The sequence below is a fragment of the Bufo gargarizans genome, chromosome 1 (assembly GCF_014858855.1).
Source record: "Bufo gargarizans isolate SCDJY-AF-19 chromosome 1, ASM1485885v1, whole genome shotgun sequence".
In the NCBI taxonomy this organism is placed as follows: Eukaryota; Metazoa; Chordata; class Amphibia; order Anura; family Bufonidae; genus Bufo; species Bufo gargarizans.
In genome coordinates, this window is record NC_058080.1 from 236049781 (window position 1) to 236069576 (window position 19796).

At 46.1% G+C, this 19796-nt stretch overlaps 1 protein-coding gene across 1 annotated transcript in view; it reads right to left on the reverse strand.

Annotated features, from left to right (window-relative positions):
- LOC122924372 (adenine phosphoribosyltransferase-like) overlaps window positions 1–18586 on the reverse strand; it is a 29785-nt gene extending 11199 nt beyond the window's left edge. The window contains exons 1-3 of the mRNA XM_044275397.1: window positions 18469–18586; window positions 13589–13734; window positions 115–208 (exon numbers count right to left, since the gene is read on the reverse strand). Coding sequence (XP_044131332.1) covers window positions 115–208; window positions 13589–13734; window positions 18469–18475 — 247 coding nt within the window. The 5' untranslated portion in view covers window positions 18476–18586. The remainder of the gene's footprint in view (window positions 1–114; window positions 209–13588; window positions 13735–18468) is intronic.
- Between the last annotated feature and the right edge of the window lie 1210 nt (window positions 18587–19796).

Below are 19796 nucleotides of genomic sequence, written 5' to 3' on the forward strand. Positions count from 1 at the left end.
AGGGGAGCAAGGGTTGTTGTTGTTTTTTAAACACACTGCTGCCTACCATTAATTTCCTCTATCACTTTGCCAAAACAAACAGAAGAAATTTGATTATTACTGTGTGAGGTATACCTAGGATGAATCCCATGGCATCAATCCCAGCAACAAGATCTATCTGGTCATTCTTAAAGGGTTGTAGAAGATCTTCGATGCAATCCTGCAGGGCCTATATAAAGATTAAAGCCTGTGATCAGTAATGTTGGAACAGGTTTTTCAGCAGATTCATCCTAACCATAATGCAGTGATAAGAACCCACTGAGGTGCTATCATGTTAAATGTACACCCATAGCAGGGTCTGCTTTTTTTGAAAGGTACCTCAATGATAAACAATGTTGGATTTTTTGCTATTTGCGTGTCACAGTTGTAATCAGGGGAGTATCTAAAGGCTCATGAGCCCTGGTGCAAGAGTTCAGCTTGGGCCCCCCTTCCCTCAGTGCTTTGTGGCCGGGGGCAGGGGAGCAGGCAAAGCAGTGGAAGTATTGAAAAATACATGTTGAGATAATTTTTGACTGTCCCTGTTGGTCCTTGGTGAGTTGCATCGGCAGAAGTGGTGATATCTGATTAGTGCATTGATCAAAGCAGCAGCATTTTGCTATTGACTGGGATTAAGCATGTTGAGTACACGGAAATAACTGATGGAACTTACTATTGCAAACTTGTGGCTTTATGTGTACACCTTCTGAACATATTTTGAGCGAGATGAGATACAGGACTTACTACGTGCTCAGTTCTGGTCTGTGCTGCCCCCCTGTGGTAATATTACATCCGCTCCACTATCCCGCAGTGTTATATATTGAACTAATGGTAATATTATAAATACCACATGGTGACTATACAGAGACAGATTTGATGTGGACTAATAGTGCATCTATATTGGCAGCTAAATAGCACAAGATTGTGCTTATTTTCTATACTCTTCATATTGTTTTAAACAGTTTACATTTTTTTCTCCCCATCAGGTGGTTACAGTGTGAATGTCACAGAACTTATATCTACACATTTCTATTTTTATTCTATTTTATCTTATTTTATTGGAATATATCTGATTTATGGGTGTGTTTATGTACTTTTATTATTGATATTAAATTAGCTATATATTTAACACTCTGCATGACCTCAGATTTAAAGTCTCTGAATGATTTAAAATAAAAAAAATTATGCTATACTTACCTCTTTCTCCAGGGCCATTCTCTGCGCCGTGGGCAGGCTCTGACTGGCCCACCGGGGATGCGGGGGATTCCTCCGTAGGCCCCAGTCTCCTGCGTCAGGAGATAAGACGGAGGAGTAATTATTTCTCTTGTTTCTCAGGAGAGATAATTATTGTAGCCACTAGGTGGCAGTATCACACAGTGATGAAGCCTCCTACTGGTGTAAATTGTACAGGAGGCCTCACAGTATCTTCTAAACTTCCCAGGCTGCTGGCAGTGATGGAGGAGAGAACATGTCTGGCCATCCTTCTGCCCTCCCTGCTGTCAGAAAACTGTGGTTGCTGGAGAGAAGGACTCCTCTGCGGTTCTGGGCTGATTTCTCAGGTGTGTGACAGTAGTGAGACTGTAAGGGGGAAATAGGGGATTTGTTTATAGTAGACTCAGATCTGTGTATGTGTGCTGCTCTCTGCAGAGTTAAGAGTGGCATCAGGGGGACTCTGCCCTAGGTCCCCCCCAATGCCTCTGCTTTAGGTGCACCCCCATTAGTTCCACAGCTCCAGATGCCCCCCAATGCCCCCACTCTAAAAGCAAAAAGCACCCCTAATATTGAATCTTCTCTATTTGCCCCCTAATACCCCTGCAGCTGCTCCAGGATCACCACTATTACCCTGCCTCAGGCAACCCTAATGCCTCTGCTTTAGGTGCACCCCCATAAATGCCCCAGCTCCAGATGCCCCCACTCTAAATGCGCCGCTAATATTGCCTCTTCTCCAGTTACCCCTGCTCCAGGATCCCCACTATTACCCTACCTCAGGTGACCCTAATGCCTCCGTTTCAGTTATGACCCTCCGTTTGTGTCCTTTGCTCACGTTGCTCCTCTAGCACCTTTGATTGGGCTTTGTTAAAGGTTATGACCTGCAAAGGGGGTTGGACTTATGACTGAAAAATTCTGCACAGTGCGTCACATTCTCCAGTATTGACACGTATGGTTTACATGGCGGTAGTGATGATATTCCGTATTTACAGGCATCACTGCTGCCATGTAAAGAGATACTGGTGGTGGAGTGGTGGATGATTTAAAGGGGGTAGTCCAGGTTTTCAAGTTATCCTCTCCACACCATATTGCATAACTATAGGATTAGTGGGGTCCGATTCTGCAACCCCCACTGATCCCAGAAACGGGTCCTGTTACCCTTTTTGATGGTGTGGCAGGCCACACATATGCCCTGCTGCTCCATTTATTCTCTTTGGGATCTCTGCCATCTCCAGAGACCCAATAGAGAATGGATGGAGAGGCAGGGCATATGCTCAATCTGCCACTCAACCAGGAAGGGCGATCAGCGTTTAGACCCCCACGGATCACTTAATTATCCCCGATCCGGTGGATAGAGGATAACTAGAAAAGTGGACACAGGCCCTTTAACCCCTTAAGGACCGGGCTCATTTTCACCTTAAGGACCGGGCCATTTTTTGCAAATCTGACCAGTGTCACTTTAAGTGCTCATAACTTTCAAACGCTTTGACTTACCCAGGCCGTTCTGAGATTGTTTTTTCGTCACATATTGTACTTCATGACACTGCTAAAATTGGGTCAAAAAAGTTATTTTTTTTGCATAAAAAAATACATTTTTTACCAAAAATTTTGAAAAATTAGCAAATTTCTAAGTTTCAGTTTCTCTACTTCTGTAATACATAGTAATACCCCCAAAAATTGTGATGACTTTACATTCCCCATATGTCTACTTCATGTTTGTAGCATTTTGGGAATGATATTTTATTTTTTGGGGATGTTACAAGGCTTAGAAGTTTAGAAGCAAATTTTGAAATTTTTGAGAAATCTTCAAAATCCCACTTTTTATGGACCAGTTCAGGTTTGAAGTCATATTGTGAGGCTTAGATAATAGAAACCTCCCAAAAATGACCCCATTCTAGAAACTACACCCCTCAAGGTATTCAAAACTGTTTTTTCAAACTTTATTAACCCTTTAGGTGTTCCACAAGAGTTAATGGCAGATGGAGAAACAATTTTGAAATTTCTATTTTTTGGAAAATTTTCCAATATAATAAATTTTTTCCAGGAGTAAAATAAGGGTTAACTGCCAAACAACACTCAAAATGGGTTGCCCTGATTCTGTAGTTTGCAAAAACACCCCATATGTGGTCGTAAACTACTGTTTGGCCGAACGGTAGCACATAGAAGGAGGGGAACACCATATGGGTTTTGGAAGGCAGATTTTGCAGGACTGGTTTTGTTTATACCATGTCCCATTTGAAGCCCCCTGTTGCACCCCTAGAATAGAAATTTCAAAAAAGTGACTCCATCTAAGAAAGTACACCCCTCAAGGTATTCAAAACTGGGTTTACAAACTTTGTTAACCCTTTAGGTGTTCCACAAGAGTTAATGGCAGATGGAGAAACAATTATGAAATTTCAATTTTTTGGAAAATTTTCCAATATAATCATTTTTTTCTAGGAGTAAAACAAGGGTTAACTGCCAAACAACACTCAAAATGGGTTGCCCTGATTCTGTAGTTTGCAAAAACACCCCATATGTGGTCGTAAACTACTGTTTGGCCGAACGGTAGCACATAGAAGGAGGGGAACACCATATGGGTTTTGGAAGGCAGATTTTGCAGGACTGGTTTTGTTTATACCATGTCCCATTTGAAGCCCCCTGTTGCACCCCTAGAATAGAAATTTCAAAAAAGTGACTCCATCTAAGAAAGTACACCCCTCAAGGTATTCAAAACTGGGTTTACAAACTTTGTTAACCCTTTAGGTGTTCCACAAGAGTTAATGGCAGATGGAGAAACAATTATGAAATTTCAATTTTTTGGAAAATTTTCCAATATAATCAATTTTTTCTAGGAGTAAAACAAGGGTTAACTGCCAAACAACACTCAAAATGGGTTGCCCTGATTCTGTAGTTTGCAAAAACACCCCATATGTGGTCGTAAACTACTGTTTGGCCGAACGGTAGCACATAGAAGGAGGGGAACACCATATGGGTTTTGGAAGGCAGATTTTGCAGGACTGGTTTTGTTTATACCATGTCCCATTTGAAGCCCCCTGTTGCACCCCTAGAATAGAAATTTCAAAAAAGTGACTCCATCTAAGAAAGTACACCCCTCAAGGTATTCAAAACTGGGTTTACAAACTTTGTTAACCCTTTAGGTGTTCCACAAGAGTTAATGGCAGATGGAGAAACAATTATGAAATTTCAATTTTTTGGAAAATTTTCCAATATAATCAATTTTTTCTAGGAGTAAAACAAGGGTTAACTGCCAAACAACACTCAAAATGGGTTGCCCTGATTCTGTAGTTTGCAAAAACACCCCATATGTGGTCGTAAACTACTGTTTGGCCGAACGGTAGCACATAGAAGGAGGGGAACACCATATGGGTTTTGGAAGGCAGATTTTGCAGGACTGGTTTTGTTTATACCATGTCCCATTTGAAGCCCCCTGTTGCACCCCTAGAATAGAAATTTCAAAAAAGTAACTCCATCTAAGAAAGTACACCCCTCAAGGTATTCAAAACTGGGTTTACAAACTTTGTTAACCCTTTAGGTGTTCCACAAGAGTTAATGGCAGATGGAGAAACAATTATGAAATTTCAATTTTTTGGAAAATTTTCCAATATAATCAATTTTTTCTAGGAGTAAAACAAGGGTTAACTGCCAAACAACACTCAAAATGGGTTGCCCTGATTCTGTAGTTTGCAGAAACACCCCATATGTGGTGGTAAACTACTATTTGGCTAAACGGCAGGACATAGAAGAAGGGGAACGCCATATGGTTTTTGGAAGGCAGATTTTGCTGGACTGGTTTATTTACACCATGTACCCTTTCAAGCCCCCTGATGCACCCCTAGAGTAGAAACTCCATAAAAGTGACCCCATCTAGGAAACTACGGGATAAGGTGGTTGTTGTTTTGGGACTATTTTTGGGGTAAATTTGATATTTGGTTGCTCTATATTACTCTTTTTTGAGGCAATGTAACAAAAAAATTAAAATCTAAAATTGTTTCTACATTCGCTATTTAGTTTTGTGGAACACCTAAAGGGTTAACATAGTTTGTAAAGTAACTTTTGAATACCTTGAGGGGTGTAGTTTCTTAGATGGGGTCACTTTTTTGGAGTTTCTAGTCTGGGCTACATCAGGGGGGGCTTCTAATGGGACATGGTGTCAAAAAAAAAACTGTCCATCAAAATCTGCCTTCCAGAAACCGTATGGCGTTCCCTTCGTTCTATGCCCTGCCGTGCGGCTATATAGCCATTTACGACCACATATGGGGTGTTTCTGCAAACGACAGAATCGGGGCAATAAATATTTAGTTTTGTTTGGCTGTTAACCCTTGCTTTATTACCGGCAAAATGGATTTAAATTGAAATTTTGCCCAAAAATAGGTGTTTTGGCACCGTTTTTATTTTATATTTTTAGCACCGTTCATCCGAGGCGTTTGGTCAAAAGTTATTTTTATAGCGACGACTTTTACGCACGCGACGATGCCCAATATGTATGGCTCTCAGACTTTGGAGACACTAAGCAGGCATCCTAAAACTGCGGCCCTCCAGATGTTGTAAAACTACAATTCCCACCATGCCCTGCTGATGGCTGTAGGTTGTCTGGGCATGCTGGGAGTTATAGTTTTACAACATCTGGAGGGCCGCAGTTTGAGGATGCCTGCACTAAAACTAATATTTTTGGGGGAAAGAAAAATAGTTTTCGTGTCTCCAAAGTCTGAGAGCCATAGTGTTTTATGTTCTCTAGTGAACTGTTGGGGATTATAAAAATTTAGTACTCCATGGAAGTGTGATACTCCCTGAAGCAATCGATAACGCAGAGGCCCGGATGATCGGGGCACGTGTCGCACTGAGTGGTGGTGTCCTTCCGTATCCCCCTCCTGCGACACACTCTGCACTTTTTTTGGGTTCGTCCCTTCTTTCCAGTATGGGGGACCACACCTGGAAAGTGTTGGCCAGGGACGATCCGGGCGCCTCCAGTTCCCGAGGTACTCCGGCCTGCTCTTTCCCGGTCCGAAAAGATCAGGTCCTTGAGGACTGCCTCATAGAATTGGAGGAATGTCCCTGTGCTGCCAGCGCTTCGGGATAGTACAAAAGAGTTGTACATGGCAACCTGCACCAAGTAGACCGCAACTTTTTTGTACCATGCCCGGGTTTTGCGCATGGCGTTATATGGCGTGAGGACTTGATCCGAGAGATCAACTCCTCCCATATACCGATTGTAGTCGACGATACAATCGGGCTTGAGGACCGTTGCCGCGGTACCTCGCACAGGGACTGGGGTGGTGCCGTTACCGTGGATTGTGGACAGCATAAGGACATCCCTCTTGTCCTTATACCTGACCAGCAACAGGTTTCCACTGGTAAGTGCACGGGTCTCACCCCTGGGGATAGGTACCTGGAGGGGGTAGGCAGGGAGGCCGCGCTGATTTTTCCGCACGGTCCCACAAGCGAACGTAGATCTGGCGGCAAGGGACCTGAACAAGGGAATGCTGGTATAAAAGTTATCCACGTACAAGTGGTAACCATTATCCAGCAGTGGGTACATAAGGTCCCACACGAGTTTCCCGCTAACACCCAGAGTGGGGGGACATTCTGGGGGTTGAATACGGGAATCTCGCCCCTCGTACACACGAAATTTGTAAGTGTACCCTGAGGTACTCTCACAAATTTTGTATAGCTTCACGCCATACCTCGCTCGCTTTGTGGGAATATATTGGCGGAAACTGAGTCTCCCCTTGAACGCAATGAGCGACTCATCAACCGCGACCTCCCTTCCAGGTACGTAGGCCTGCTGAAATGTGGCCCCAAAGTGATCGATGACAGGCCGTATCTTATACAGCCGGTCATAGGCAGGATCACCTCGGGGTGGACATGCTGCATTATCGGAATAATGCAGACATTTCCGGATGGCCTCAAACCGGGAGCGTGTCATGACCATACTGTACAGTGGGGTCTGGTACAGGACGTCCCCACTCCAGTATTGCCTGACACTGGGTTTTTGGACTAGACCCATATGCAGCACGAGGCCCCAAAATGTCCTCATTTCGGCTGCACTGACCGGCGTCCAGCCACCGGGTCTAGCCAAAACTGAGCCTGGGTTTTGAGCGACGAACTGTTGGGCGTACAGATTCGTCTGCTCCACCATCAAATTCACCAGTGGGTTACTGAAAAAAAAACTAAAATAGTCAATTTCAGTAAACCCCACTGTGGGAATCTGGATTCCAGGATTGCCAGCGAAATCCGGAATCTCAGGCTCAAAGTCCACTGGGGGACACCAGCTAAGTTCATCGGCAGGGGTCTCCGGTGAACTTATTTGGTGGGCCGGGAAACCAGTACGAACCCCAGGGCGGCTCGTACTAGGGTGGGCCACAGGATCCCTAGCATGTGCGGCCCCTGGCTCCGCCTGGCGGCGTCTCCGCCGCCTTGGTGGCTCATCGTCATCCGATGATGATGAGGAGGATGCTGATGATAAGAGGAATGTGGGGTCATCCTCATCCTCACTGGGGCTCTCGGAGTCGGAGGCAATCTGGGCATATGCCTCCTCGGCCGAGAACACCCGGCGGGCCATGGGTGTGTGTGCGTGTAGGTGTGCGTGTGTGGAAACCTTTATTATATGTGCGTGTGTGTGGGGGCAACGGGTGTTCGCGTACTAAAAAAAGGAAAAAAGGGCAAGTGTTAGGAAAAAAAAAAAGTTGCTGATTAGCGGTACAACGCTGATCAGCGGTGGGGCAGGCGATGCGCTAACAGTGGACGGACGCTAAAAAGTGCCGACCAGTCAGCGAACGCAGAAAAAAAAGTGGTGGTGAGGGGGCTAGTGGTGGTGGTGGGGGGGGGGGGGTTGGGGGGAGTGGTGGGGGGATGGGTGGAGGGGGTGGGGGGGCTGGTGGTGGTGGGGGGCTGGTAGGGGGGGGCAAGTGGCAGGGGGGGTCTGGGGTCTGATAGATGGATCAAAAAAAGTTTTGTGTAAAAGTTAAAAGTTTTTTTTTTTTTTTTTTTTTTTTCTAACTAACTTTTCCCTTCTTTCCCTGCCTAACGATGCCTCTCCCTCACTGACCCTAACCTACCTGGGTGGCGATGGGTGCAGGAGGGTGATGGATGGCGATTAGGGGGACACAGGAGCTGGTGCTGGACGATGCTGCCGGGTGCTCGTGCAGAACAGGAAGAGGAGGGGAGAGAGGAGCGCAGGAAGTTTGAATCTCGCGCCTCTCTCCCCTGCACCAATCAGCACCCTGGACAGCAGTGTTCAGCACCAGGGCCAGCACCGCCTCCTCAAATCCTCGGACTGCGATTGGTGGTGTATAATTACGCCACCGATCGCAGTCTTTTTCCGGTTCATCGGGTCACCGGACACCCGAATGGACCGGAAACGCAGAAAACCGCAGGTCTGAATTGACCTGCGGTTTTCTGCGATCGCCGATACGGGGGGGTCAAATGACCCCCCCCTGCGTTGTTACGGGATGCCGGCTGAATGATTTCAGCCGAAATCCCGTTCCGATTAACCCCCGCGGCGCCGGAATGCCGATTTTAAGTCAGGACGTACCGGTACGCCCTTGGTCCTTAAGGACTCGGGAAATAGGGCGTACCGGTACGCCCTGTGTCCTTAAGGGGTTAACAGGCGAGCATTTCTATTTTAGTTTGACACATATTTTGGGCCAGATTTTTAATTTAAATTTTATTTTTTTACACCTAAAGAAAACCTAAGGGTAGGGAATGTCAAAAGGTCCAACACCTAAGACATGACAGGTGCCAAGTATCTGATTGATGGGGTTCTGACTGCTGAGACCCCCATGATCAAGGGAACGTGGTCTTAAGACCTTTGTGTACATAGATTGGCGGTAATGTAATTGATGGTCTCAGGACCTCTTTTTTCATAATCAGTGGGTGTTCCAGCAGTCAGACCCCAGCAATCTGATGTTTATCACCTATCCTGTAGATAGGCAATAGGTCATTATGGTAGGACAACTCTTTTAATTATAATGTAGATTATGTACAATAGGAAGAGGTTAAGATTTGGTAAATTTCATGCCAGACATTTATGCTTAAAGGGTTAAAGCATTTGTCTCACTTCAGTAAATGGCATTTATCATACAAGGCACTTACTAATGTATTGTGATTGTCCATATTGCCTCCTTTCCATCACATTATACACAGCACATATCCGTGGTTATTACCACCGTGTAATCCAGCAGTGGTGGCCGTGCTTACACACTATAGGGAAAGGCTGGAAGTGCTCATAAGCCAACACCTTTACCTATAGTGTGCAAGCACGGCCACCGCTGATGGATTGCAGAATGGTCAAAACCATGGATACGTGCTGTGTATAATGTAATGGAAAATAGTCAATATGGACAATCACAATACATTAGTAAGTACCTTGTATTAACTTTCTCTACATGATAAATGCCAATTGCTGAAGTGAGACAATCCCTTTAACCCTACACTTAATATGGTTAGGCATAAATGTCTTGGTGTGTGCATTCCGTGTTTCCTATGTGTGATTGGTGTGTGCTATATATGTTCTATGTATCAGTGGTGTATGTGCAGTATGTGACATATGCATCAGTGGCATGTGAATTGTGTATAAGTTTCTTGTGTGCCACATGTGTCCAATGAGTGAATGGTGTGCGCTGCATGTGTCTTGTTTCTGACTGACCTAAGTGCAGGATATCCATACACTGTATGTGTAAATTCGGCCACATGTATGTTTGTGCATCTTGCTGTGACTGTCTGCCATCATACTTCATCTTTAACATTTCTGTTATCACTGTAAGTGCTCATGCACACGACTAGGGCTGCAGTAAACAATTATTTTAGAAATCGAGTATTCTACCGATTATTTTTTACGATTAATCTAATAAGAAAAAATGAATTAATAGACTGTTTTCCTTTTTAAAAACTCATCAGACCCCCTGCCATCAGTCCCCAACACCCTTCGTTCCCCCCTGTGCGGTCAGCCCAAGTGCATCAGTTCCCCCCATTGCCATCAGCTCCGTTCCCCCAGTGCTACTGAGCTGCCCCCTCAGTGCCACCAGCTGCCACCCAGTGCCATCAGCTCCCCCCTCAGTGCCATCAGCTGCCCCCTCAGTGCCAACAGCTTGCCCCCTCAGTGCCAACAGCTTTGCCCTCCCAGTGCCACCAAGGCAAAAGCTGTGGAGCAGCATCATGCCTGGATAGATGCCAGCTACCACAATAAGCTGCATAACCCACATACCGCTGTAAACTGGCACTGAGCCCTGATACCACATGTACAACAGAAAGCCAGGACATAAAGTGCCACCTAGGCTGTAAGTCTCGCCCCCTCCTCTGCACCAGTGTGACCTGTCATCCTAAAGTGCCAGCACATGGTACCAGCAGTTCCAGCCCTGCTCCCCAGGCTCCTCACCTCCTTGATCTTGTCCTGCTTCTGCTTGACATCAGGATCCGCAGGCTCCTTGCCCACCACTCCGATAAGCTCTTTGAAGGGCCGGGAATTTAACCTGCCCGCAGCCATGCCCCTGCCCTGCGCCCGCAGTCGGTCCTTTTCCTCCTGGATCTCCCCCTTGATCTGCTCGTGCAGCCGGTTCAGCGTGACCCTGGCTTCCCGCAGCGCCCTCTCATGTTCCTCCCGGATCCGGGAGGGGGGGCGAGGCGACCCCCGTTCTCTTTATCCTGCAGCCCAAGACCAAAGGGGGTGCGCTGTGGGGGCTGCTGGAAGAACACTCCACACTGAAAGGCAGCAGACTGCCGACCGGCATGGCAGCTGGACGCACACAAAGTTTCCCTCAGCGGTGTGTAGCAAGGTACAGGCCAGCAGGTGACCACGGAGCGGCGAGTGATAGCAAGCGCTTCACTCCCGCTTCGTGGTCACATGACACAAACGAATCCTCGATGCAAAAAATTTGCATTGAAGATTTTTTTTGTGTCGAATTACTCGATTAAATAGAGTTATCGTTTCAGCCCTAAACACGACCGTTGTATGTTTTGCAGTCTACAAAACAAATTGTGGATGTGGACATACAGACACGGAATGCACATGGAGTCTTTTTTTTTTTTTTTTTTCGTGGCTCCATTGAAGTGAAGTGAACAGTACAGACATGGAAAAAAATAATAATTTAGTGTGCAGGAGCCCTAAGGTGGGCCCCAGAAACAGTTACACTGGTGGGCCCTAAGCACCCCAGTCCAACACTAGCCGCAGGAATAGTGCAGAATGCTTGCTTACAGACTTCAGTTGTGCAACGTCCTAATCCCAGCGTCTGGGGTATCCCTTGCCCCTTAAGAGGTTTTTACGATATATGTCCCTCTGATAGAGCAAGTAGTTGTGACGCCAGTTGCAGTTAAGCAACGAGGACATGGAGTCCCCTTTAAGTATATTAATGTTGATAGCCAGGGTAGGAATGCCAGAGTGGTGGAGGTGGGCCTACAATGTCCCTGAAGGTGTTGAATGCACGTGTAACGGTGCTCCTACCTGGATGTCCTTGGATCTCAGACATGGTCGGACGAAGCAGTGCAAAAAGGGATGAATAACTTGGATGTTGAAGGAAGTAGAATAGATGGAGTCCAGACTTGTAGTAACTTTGAACACAGCTTTACTTGAGTAAACGGTAATCCAAACAGTTTACAGACTTGGTCTTGCTTTCCAGCAAGCTTTGGTATGAAGTTCTGGCAGGCAAACACTCTCAGCGCTGCTACATCTGAACTCCTTTGGTTCTGCTATATTGGCTGGCTTAAATAGGAACTTTTCCTTTCTGATTTCTGTAGTAAGCTGTTACTTAACTTTCTGTAGTCTGACTCTCACTGTAATCCAGGCTGTACTGTGTGTGAGAGCGTCCCTTGATTTCTGCACGCTGTCCCAACAGGCCACGTGGTCCGGTCACGTGATCACAAAAGTCAGTCAGGTGCTGTAGGTCATGTAGCTTGTACTCCGTGCACGGAGGTTGAATAGTAATCAATATTGCAGCTACGCCTCGCTGTACACGCCTCTATATTCTGCATCAGAATCAACTGTTTTGAAGAACGGTCCGCATAGTGTGTACTACGTGCTAATCGCAGTTTTCCTAATAATCAATACAACTATTACCTCACAGCAAATCTTTTTTCTAGTTGATCATATGTATACTAATCTAGTGCCATACCATCACGATCTAGGTATTTTTTAATTCATTTTTTTTAGTTAAAAAAAAATAAAATATGTACTAGACCAATATTTCTATCTATTAAAGCAGTTTTTATCTATTTAAATATATTTGATTTCCCGTGGATTGTGTTCCTGTAATATCAGAAGGGGGTGTGCCTGCCAGATTTTTATATATACTGTATATATTTGTAGCCTTTTCTTGCTGGACTGAGGGTGGTCCAGTGGGCGGAGAACCCCCCGTTATCCATTTCTCTCTACTGTGTGAGCCCTTTCAACTATACTGTTTCTACAGGAATAATGCACATTATTCAGAGATGGAATAAAATACATTCTGATGACATAAGTTAGCACATTGGAGACAGTAGCAAGGTGCAAAGAGTGGTAATGGAACTCTGGGTCATTACAGTTGTGACATGCAGGTATATGGCACATGACTGCTGCAGTAAATCACTGTCCTCAGCAGTATACCACTAAGGACAGTGTGGGTAGTGAGGGCAGTCTGCAATCAAGCCGGACCGGCAGCATAGAAAACGGCGCTGGAGAAAGAGGTAAATATAGCATAATTATTTAGCTTACACCATTCAAAATTTTGAATGATCTCAGACTACATTTTAAATAAACTATACCACGGGGGCATTTATCAAGACTGGTGTTCCTATACACCAGTCTTGATCCCTGTATGCCCGAGTGACATGTGTCTAATTTATTAAGAGGCAGATGCCTCTTATTAAATTAGTCACTCACATCTCTGGCAGTCTGTGTGCCAGAAACTGAAGTCTTAAATCTTAAGACTTCAGCTTAAATCCGGCACAAATTAAGGTGCAAATATGGTGTGCACCATAATTTGCAACTTTTTTATGCCACAATAAAAACTTTTATGTCATACAAAGTTTACTAAATGCCCCTCTATGCATTCCTTAACGCTGGGTTCACACCTGAGCGTTCTGAAACGAGCGCTCTGTATGCGCGATTGTACGGGCGTTTACAATCGCGCATACAGAGACAGGGGTGCACACATTGTCGCGCGTTCCCGAATATCTATGTGCGGGAACGCGCGACAAACGCCCCAAAAAAAAGCTCAAGCACTTGTTTGAGCGTCGGGCGTTTTACAGCGCGATCGTACGCGCTGTAAAACGCCCAGGTGAGAACCATTCCCATAGGGAATCATTGGTTCTTGCCTGTTGTGCGTTTTACAGCGCGTAGGAACGCGCTGTAAAACGCTCAGGTGTGAACCCAGCGTTATGGTATAAAACTAACCTGCTGGTGGCAGTAAAGTCTGGATGGGTCCAGCCAAGCGTAGCTTGGTCCTTTTTCATTAGGAGCCATTAATGATAGATACCAGCCACAGGTTCTGTTCTCTGGGCTCTTGTACGGATCCAAGTGGATAGGTGATGTGTTGCTACCTTCAAATAATATAAAATAGAAAATGTTACTTCTTAGAACATTACAGTTTATATTTCATATTCCCTAGAAGGTACAGTGAAGTCCCCAAATTTCCATGTTTGGAAGCCCCTGATGAAGTGGTGTGAAAACCGGGTTGGACTTGCCTGCAAAGACAATGATTTCTTTAATTCTATAATTAGAATAAAGTGTGGATTTGTGATCCTGGGGTGAAGGTGTTTCACCATAAGTTTTTCTCTGTTCTCCTTGAATTGAGACACTAAAGCAGGAGGGAAGAGGAAAATGGTTGCTGGAGGTCTGGCAGCAGTATGTGGACATATAAACCACAGAACTGAAAATGTGGACATAGATTGGTTGGTGTGGGGGTCTGTAGTCGAAACATTTTTCATTCAGTGTGTATTATGTACAGTAAACAATGGGGTAGGAGTAGGACACAGGAAGAATGTAGGTGACACCAAAATGCTGAACTCCACTTTATCTCATAGAGAGGCAAAAAGGCTTAAAGGAGTATTCTCATCTTCCCTTTTCATACTTACCTTCCTTGAGCGCGACGTTCACTTCCTGTATTCTTCTCCCGGCCGGGCCGCGCTTGCCCAGAAGACTGAAAATTTTTCCCGGCCGGGCTGCGCAATGTCCTGAACGCGCACACCGCCGCGCATGCGCCATGGTGACTTATTCCTGGCCTGTATAGTACAGAGCTGGCATGCGCTTTCGTGGCTCTGTACTATACTGGCCAGGAATAAGTCATCATTGCGCATGCGCGGCGGCGGGCGCGTCCAGGACATTGCGTGCCCCGGCCGGGAGAGAATCTTCAGTCTTCTGCGCAAGCGCGGCTCGGCGGGATTCAACAGGAGAGGTGGCCGTAACCAGGGGAGACCAAAGACAACATCAGGGAAGGAGGGACTTATTTAAAAAAAAAAAAAAGGGAATTAGGTAATAAAATGTATTTAGAAAAATGATCACTGTCAAATCATTAACAGATTTGTTTTGGGGTCAGCAAACCAGGGATCAAGGCCGTGTGCCAGCGCCACTTTTTTTTACCCCTCTTATGCTAATTAGCCTAGCAATATAGAGATCTATACATCTTGCTATTTAGTATAGCTGTAATAGCTGATCCGGGGCGGCTCTTACTGTGAGTAGTCAAAGTGCTGGGTGGGTGACTACTCCCCACGTTCCAGGCCGGGTCTTGACTGGTCTTTATAAAAAAAAAAAACAGTCAGCAGTGTAAGCTGGTGGTAATTACCTCTCTCTCTGACAGAGGAGCTCTGGCAATCCCTGGATTGGGATCCGAGCCGTGTGCTAGGCTGGAGGCCTGAGTTTGGGAGGTCTGTGCTGTCCTGAGCAATGCCAATCGAGTGTAAACTAACACCTAGGATAACAGGTGACTCTTTTGCTGTATGAACTGTCTAGGTGTGAACGAAAACCAAAACAGCAAATGAACTGTCGTACTGTTTTGTTGCCATAAGTGTGAATAAAACACTGAAGTTTTTGAGTTACAAACTGGTCTTTGCCTCTATACTGCGTCCGCTTGTTCAGTGCTGGCCGGACCTGGGGCTGAAAGCCTGGGGGAAGGCCAGGCATGACTACGTTTGGAGGGAGGGATAGTGAGGGTAGGCGAGCATAGGGTTAATAGGGGGGCAGGAAGGGGCGGCGTTTTAGGGGAGGAGGTTTAGGTGTTATATAGGGGTCGTTGGGGCGGGAAAAAGGTGCCATTTTGGGGAGACAGAAGCGAGCAGCCCCCACCCACCCTTGGGCTGCAGGATTCCGAAAAGTAAGGGGGTGTTCGGGCAGGTGAGGGTTGTGTGGCTATGGAGGGGGTGGAGTTTTTATTTGGCCGAGCAGGGCAGTGTTTTTGTCATGGCGACCGGGGCAGGGCGGTGGGGGATCCTTGGAGTTAGTGGTTATGGTGGCTTTGGCGTGGTGGGGAGGGAGCCAAAGGAGGCTCTGGACTCCCCAGGGATTGGTTTATGGAGTGGCGTATGGCGGGTATCTGCACTTGTTGTTGCCCAGGGTTACCGGTTCTGCCTCTGAGCTGGCGTTTATCGGCTAGAGGTAATTTAAAAGGAGGGGTGGGGCAGTTACCCATCAGATTTGCGGGGCTCCAAGGACTCCCCCCAGGATTGGTAAAAGGCTTTAGGTTGGGTTTAGGTTCTGGAGGCAGGCCTTCAGGTGGGAAGGCCTTGGGTACGGGGTTATTTAATATTTATGTTATTTATATTAATAAAATGGCCGCTGTGGCCAATAAAATCCACCTTTTGTGTTCTGTCTTATTTGGAAAGGGGGTATTGGCAGGGTGAACGAGTTGACAATACGATAGTCATGTCTACCAGAGCGAATTCCCAAAAAGGACAGATATGATATGTACAGATCTAGAGCCACCAATAAAGGGGTTCTGAGTAAATAATAATTCGGAAGCATTTCTAGCATCCACACTTTGTAGTAGGGCACCCTATTTAAATATTTGTCTCTGCAGTCACCCCTACCAGCAGCTGGAATGGGTTTTTGAGAGATTTCAGCCCCTCTACTTCCATAATTCCATTACAGTAGGGTGGCCTGCTGCTAAGATAGGTATACAGCTCTATCAATAGTTATTTATTAGGCCATTTAACCATACCTCCCAACTTTTTGGACAGTTAAAGAGGGACACTTATGGTTCACTGTGTGAAAGATCAATTTTTCCTGCATATTTATACACTTCAATAGTCTTCTCTTACAAAATGGCGCAAAAATAATGTGAATATAGAAATTTCTGAAATCCCAACTGCATCAAATAATGAAATAAAATACAAGACGGGCTCAAATATATACGGTAGATAGACAAACACTTTCTGGGTAATATTGTAATTGTAATAATGGAAATATATACCTCAGATGAAAAAGAGGGACATTTAAGGAGCAAAGAGGGACAGAGGGACTTGGGTCAAAATGAGGGACTGTCCCTGTATGTGCAGTACCCCAGACCTGGGGGTATCTGCAATTGTAAAAGGTTTTGTATTGATATATTATGCATTTCATGTTATTTTACCGTGCATACCAGCAAGAGAAAGTGTGGAATAAAAAAGTTGGAAGGAACAGGGCTATTCACTCCGCTTCTCCCCTATTGGTAGGAGGGGGAGTTCCTATCTAGCTACAGTGAAGAGAGGAAGCACAATACAGAGCTCCTGCTCCTGGGAACAATATATAGGTCTCTGGAGAGACCAACAAAATTCAGCTTCAAGAAAGCACCTGAAACAGATACTGCTGCAAGGTGAGGGACTATGGCTCAGACACCCATCACCTATACCACCACTGGGCCAGATAAAGTTCAACTCTGAACCTTACAGTGGATAACTATACCAACAAGTGCTAATATACGGTCATCAAAACTGCCACCAGGGGCGAACTGGGAACTTAAAGTGGCCCCATTTTGTAGTCGGCTCCAAATTGATGGAAGGCAGGGCCAACACAAGTAAGCGAGGCCAGCAATACCATAGTGTGGCACATTATACTACCCCAACAGAGCCAAATACCACGGTCCATCATAAAATACTGCCAGCAGCACAAAATACATCCCCAAAGACTTCCACTGCCGGCCGTGAGGAGAGCTCAGGTGACCCCCTGGGCACCGGGAATTTTCCCTGTAAGGTCTATGGCCAATCCACCCCTGACTGCCACCATACCTCCTCAACTGGTGCTGAAAGCTGCACTTTTAGGGTCCATTCACACGTCCGTAAGTGTTTTGTGGATCCGCAAAACACGGACACCAGCAATGTGCGATACACAATTAGCGGACCGCACATCGCCGACACTATAATAGACAATGCCTTTTCTGGTCCGCAATTGCGGACAAGAATAGGACATGTTCTATTTTTTTCAGGAACGGAATTGCGGATCTCGAAAATACGGATCCCGGAAATGTGGATGCAGATCCGGGAAACGCAGATCCCGGAAATGCAGATCTGCATCAGTTTCAGCCCCAGGACCCAAATTATGGACGTATGAATGGACCCCTAACTTACTGCTACTCGATGTGCCGTAAGTTATATTTTGTATTCCTGTATGTTCACTTGTGGCCTGTTTTTTCTCACTACATTTCCACTGCATTGATCCCCAGGGAGCAAGGCCACTACCACTCCCATCTGCTTGCATGGGAGTGGTAGTGGCCTCCTTAGAAGCCGCAGCAGCAAGTGACAGCAATATTGTAAGCAGCTTCCGACAGCTTATCAGTTATTTATCCAAGTTATATTACCAATATCCACAAGGCTAAATTGTCTTGCATCCTCCACGCAATCGCGGCATATTTTGTGGTACAGTGGTGTACGCCATATCACTGCGGTGTACGCCATATCACTGCGGTGTACGCCATATCACTACTGTGCACGCCATATCACTGCGGTGTACGCCATATCACTGCGGTGTACGCCATATCACTGCGGTGTACGCCATATCACTGCGGTGTACGCCATATCACTCAATATGGAGAACAAATGCACTAATTGCAATCACATTAGTCTCTGTTTCACACACACAGAAAGTACATGTATTTTGTCATTGTAACATGTGAAGAAAGCATGCAGCATGTGCTAGGGCTCTCTCTGCTGCCTGTCAAGGCTTCTCTGACGCACCCTGTCAATAGGGGGAAGGGGAGTTTTTCTAGCTTGCAAAGTTTGCTTTCTGTATGTTGTATGTCTGCGTGATTACATTCTGTCTATGCCATTGACGCACTTTCCGCACAGTCAGAGCAATGTTCACCTTACCTGGCATTTTAAACCGTTACAAGTTGCTGTAGACGCAGTCTGCTCCCTGGTTTGCTTGTTCTTCTCTCAGCTATGTAACCCAATCTGCTGGTGGGCTTGTGACCGGTGTACGCCTACTGAGCAGTCTTTGGACTGACCGTAGGAATGCTAGGGGAGAGGAAAGGGCAGAAAACTGTATTACTGTAGAGAACATGTTCTATGTTTTAAAGGGAATCTGTCACCTGGTTTGAGCATATTAAGGTGTTACTACGTCCATGTACAATACGATACCTTATTTCTTGCTGTAGTCTTCATTTGGTGTTTCGTGGTTTTTATTAGGCCTCTTTCACTTGCGTTGTCCGGATCCGGCGTGTACTCCACTTGCCGGAATTACACGCCGGATCTGAAAAAACGCAAGTGAACTGAAAGCATTTGAAGACGGATCTGTCTTCAAAATGCTTTCAGTGTTACTATGGCACCCAGGACGCTATTAAAGTCCTGGTTGCCATAGTAGGAGCGGGGAGCGGTATACTTACCATCCGTGCGGCTCCCGGGGCGCTCCAGAGTGACGTCAGAGCGCCCCATGCGCATGGATGACGTGCCATGCGATCACGTCATCCATGCGCCTGGGGCGCCCTGACGTCACTCTGGAGCGCCCCGGGAGCCGCACGGATGGTAAGTATGCTGCTCCCCCGCTCCCCGCTACACTTTACCATGGCTGCCGGGACTTTAGCGTCCCAGCAGCCATGGTAACCAATCTAAAAAAGCTAAACGTCGTATCCGGCAATGCGCCGAAACGACGTTTAGCTTAAGTCCGGATCAATGCCTTTCAATGGGCATTCATTCCGGATCCGGCCTTGCGGCAAGTCTTCCGTTTTTTGGGCCGGAGCAAAAAGCGCAGCATGCTGCGGTATTTTCTCAGGCCAAAAAACGTTCCGTTCCGGAACTGAAGACATCCTGAACGGATTTCACTCCATTCAGAATGCATTAGGATAATCCTGATCAGAATTCTTCCGGCATAGAGCCCCGACGACGGAACTCTATGCCGGAAGAAAAGAACGCAGGTGTGAAAGAGCCCTTAGCGATAAAATCCACTTTTTATGTTATGCAAATGAGTGTTCAAGGTGCCCAGAAGGGGCATTATTATTCTTTCTGTAGCCCAGTAGCTCCCACAGACGGGGGGTTAGAAGGGAATGGAAAGCTCCATTCTACCTAACTGTAACTGTCGTGTTTGCTGCCACCTGCTGGTGAACCAGGCACATTAAATGTGAACAAACATTAGAAATGCACAGTGTATAGGACCTGAACAAAATACAAAAGATGACTCTTTGTTAGCCCATTAGAGATAG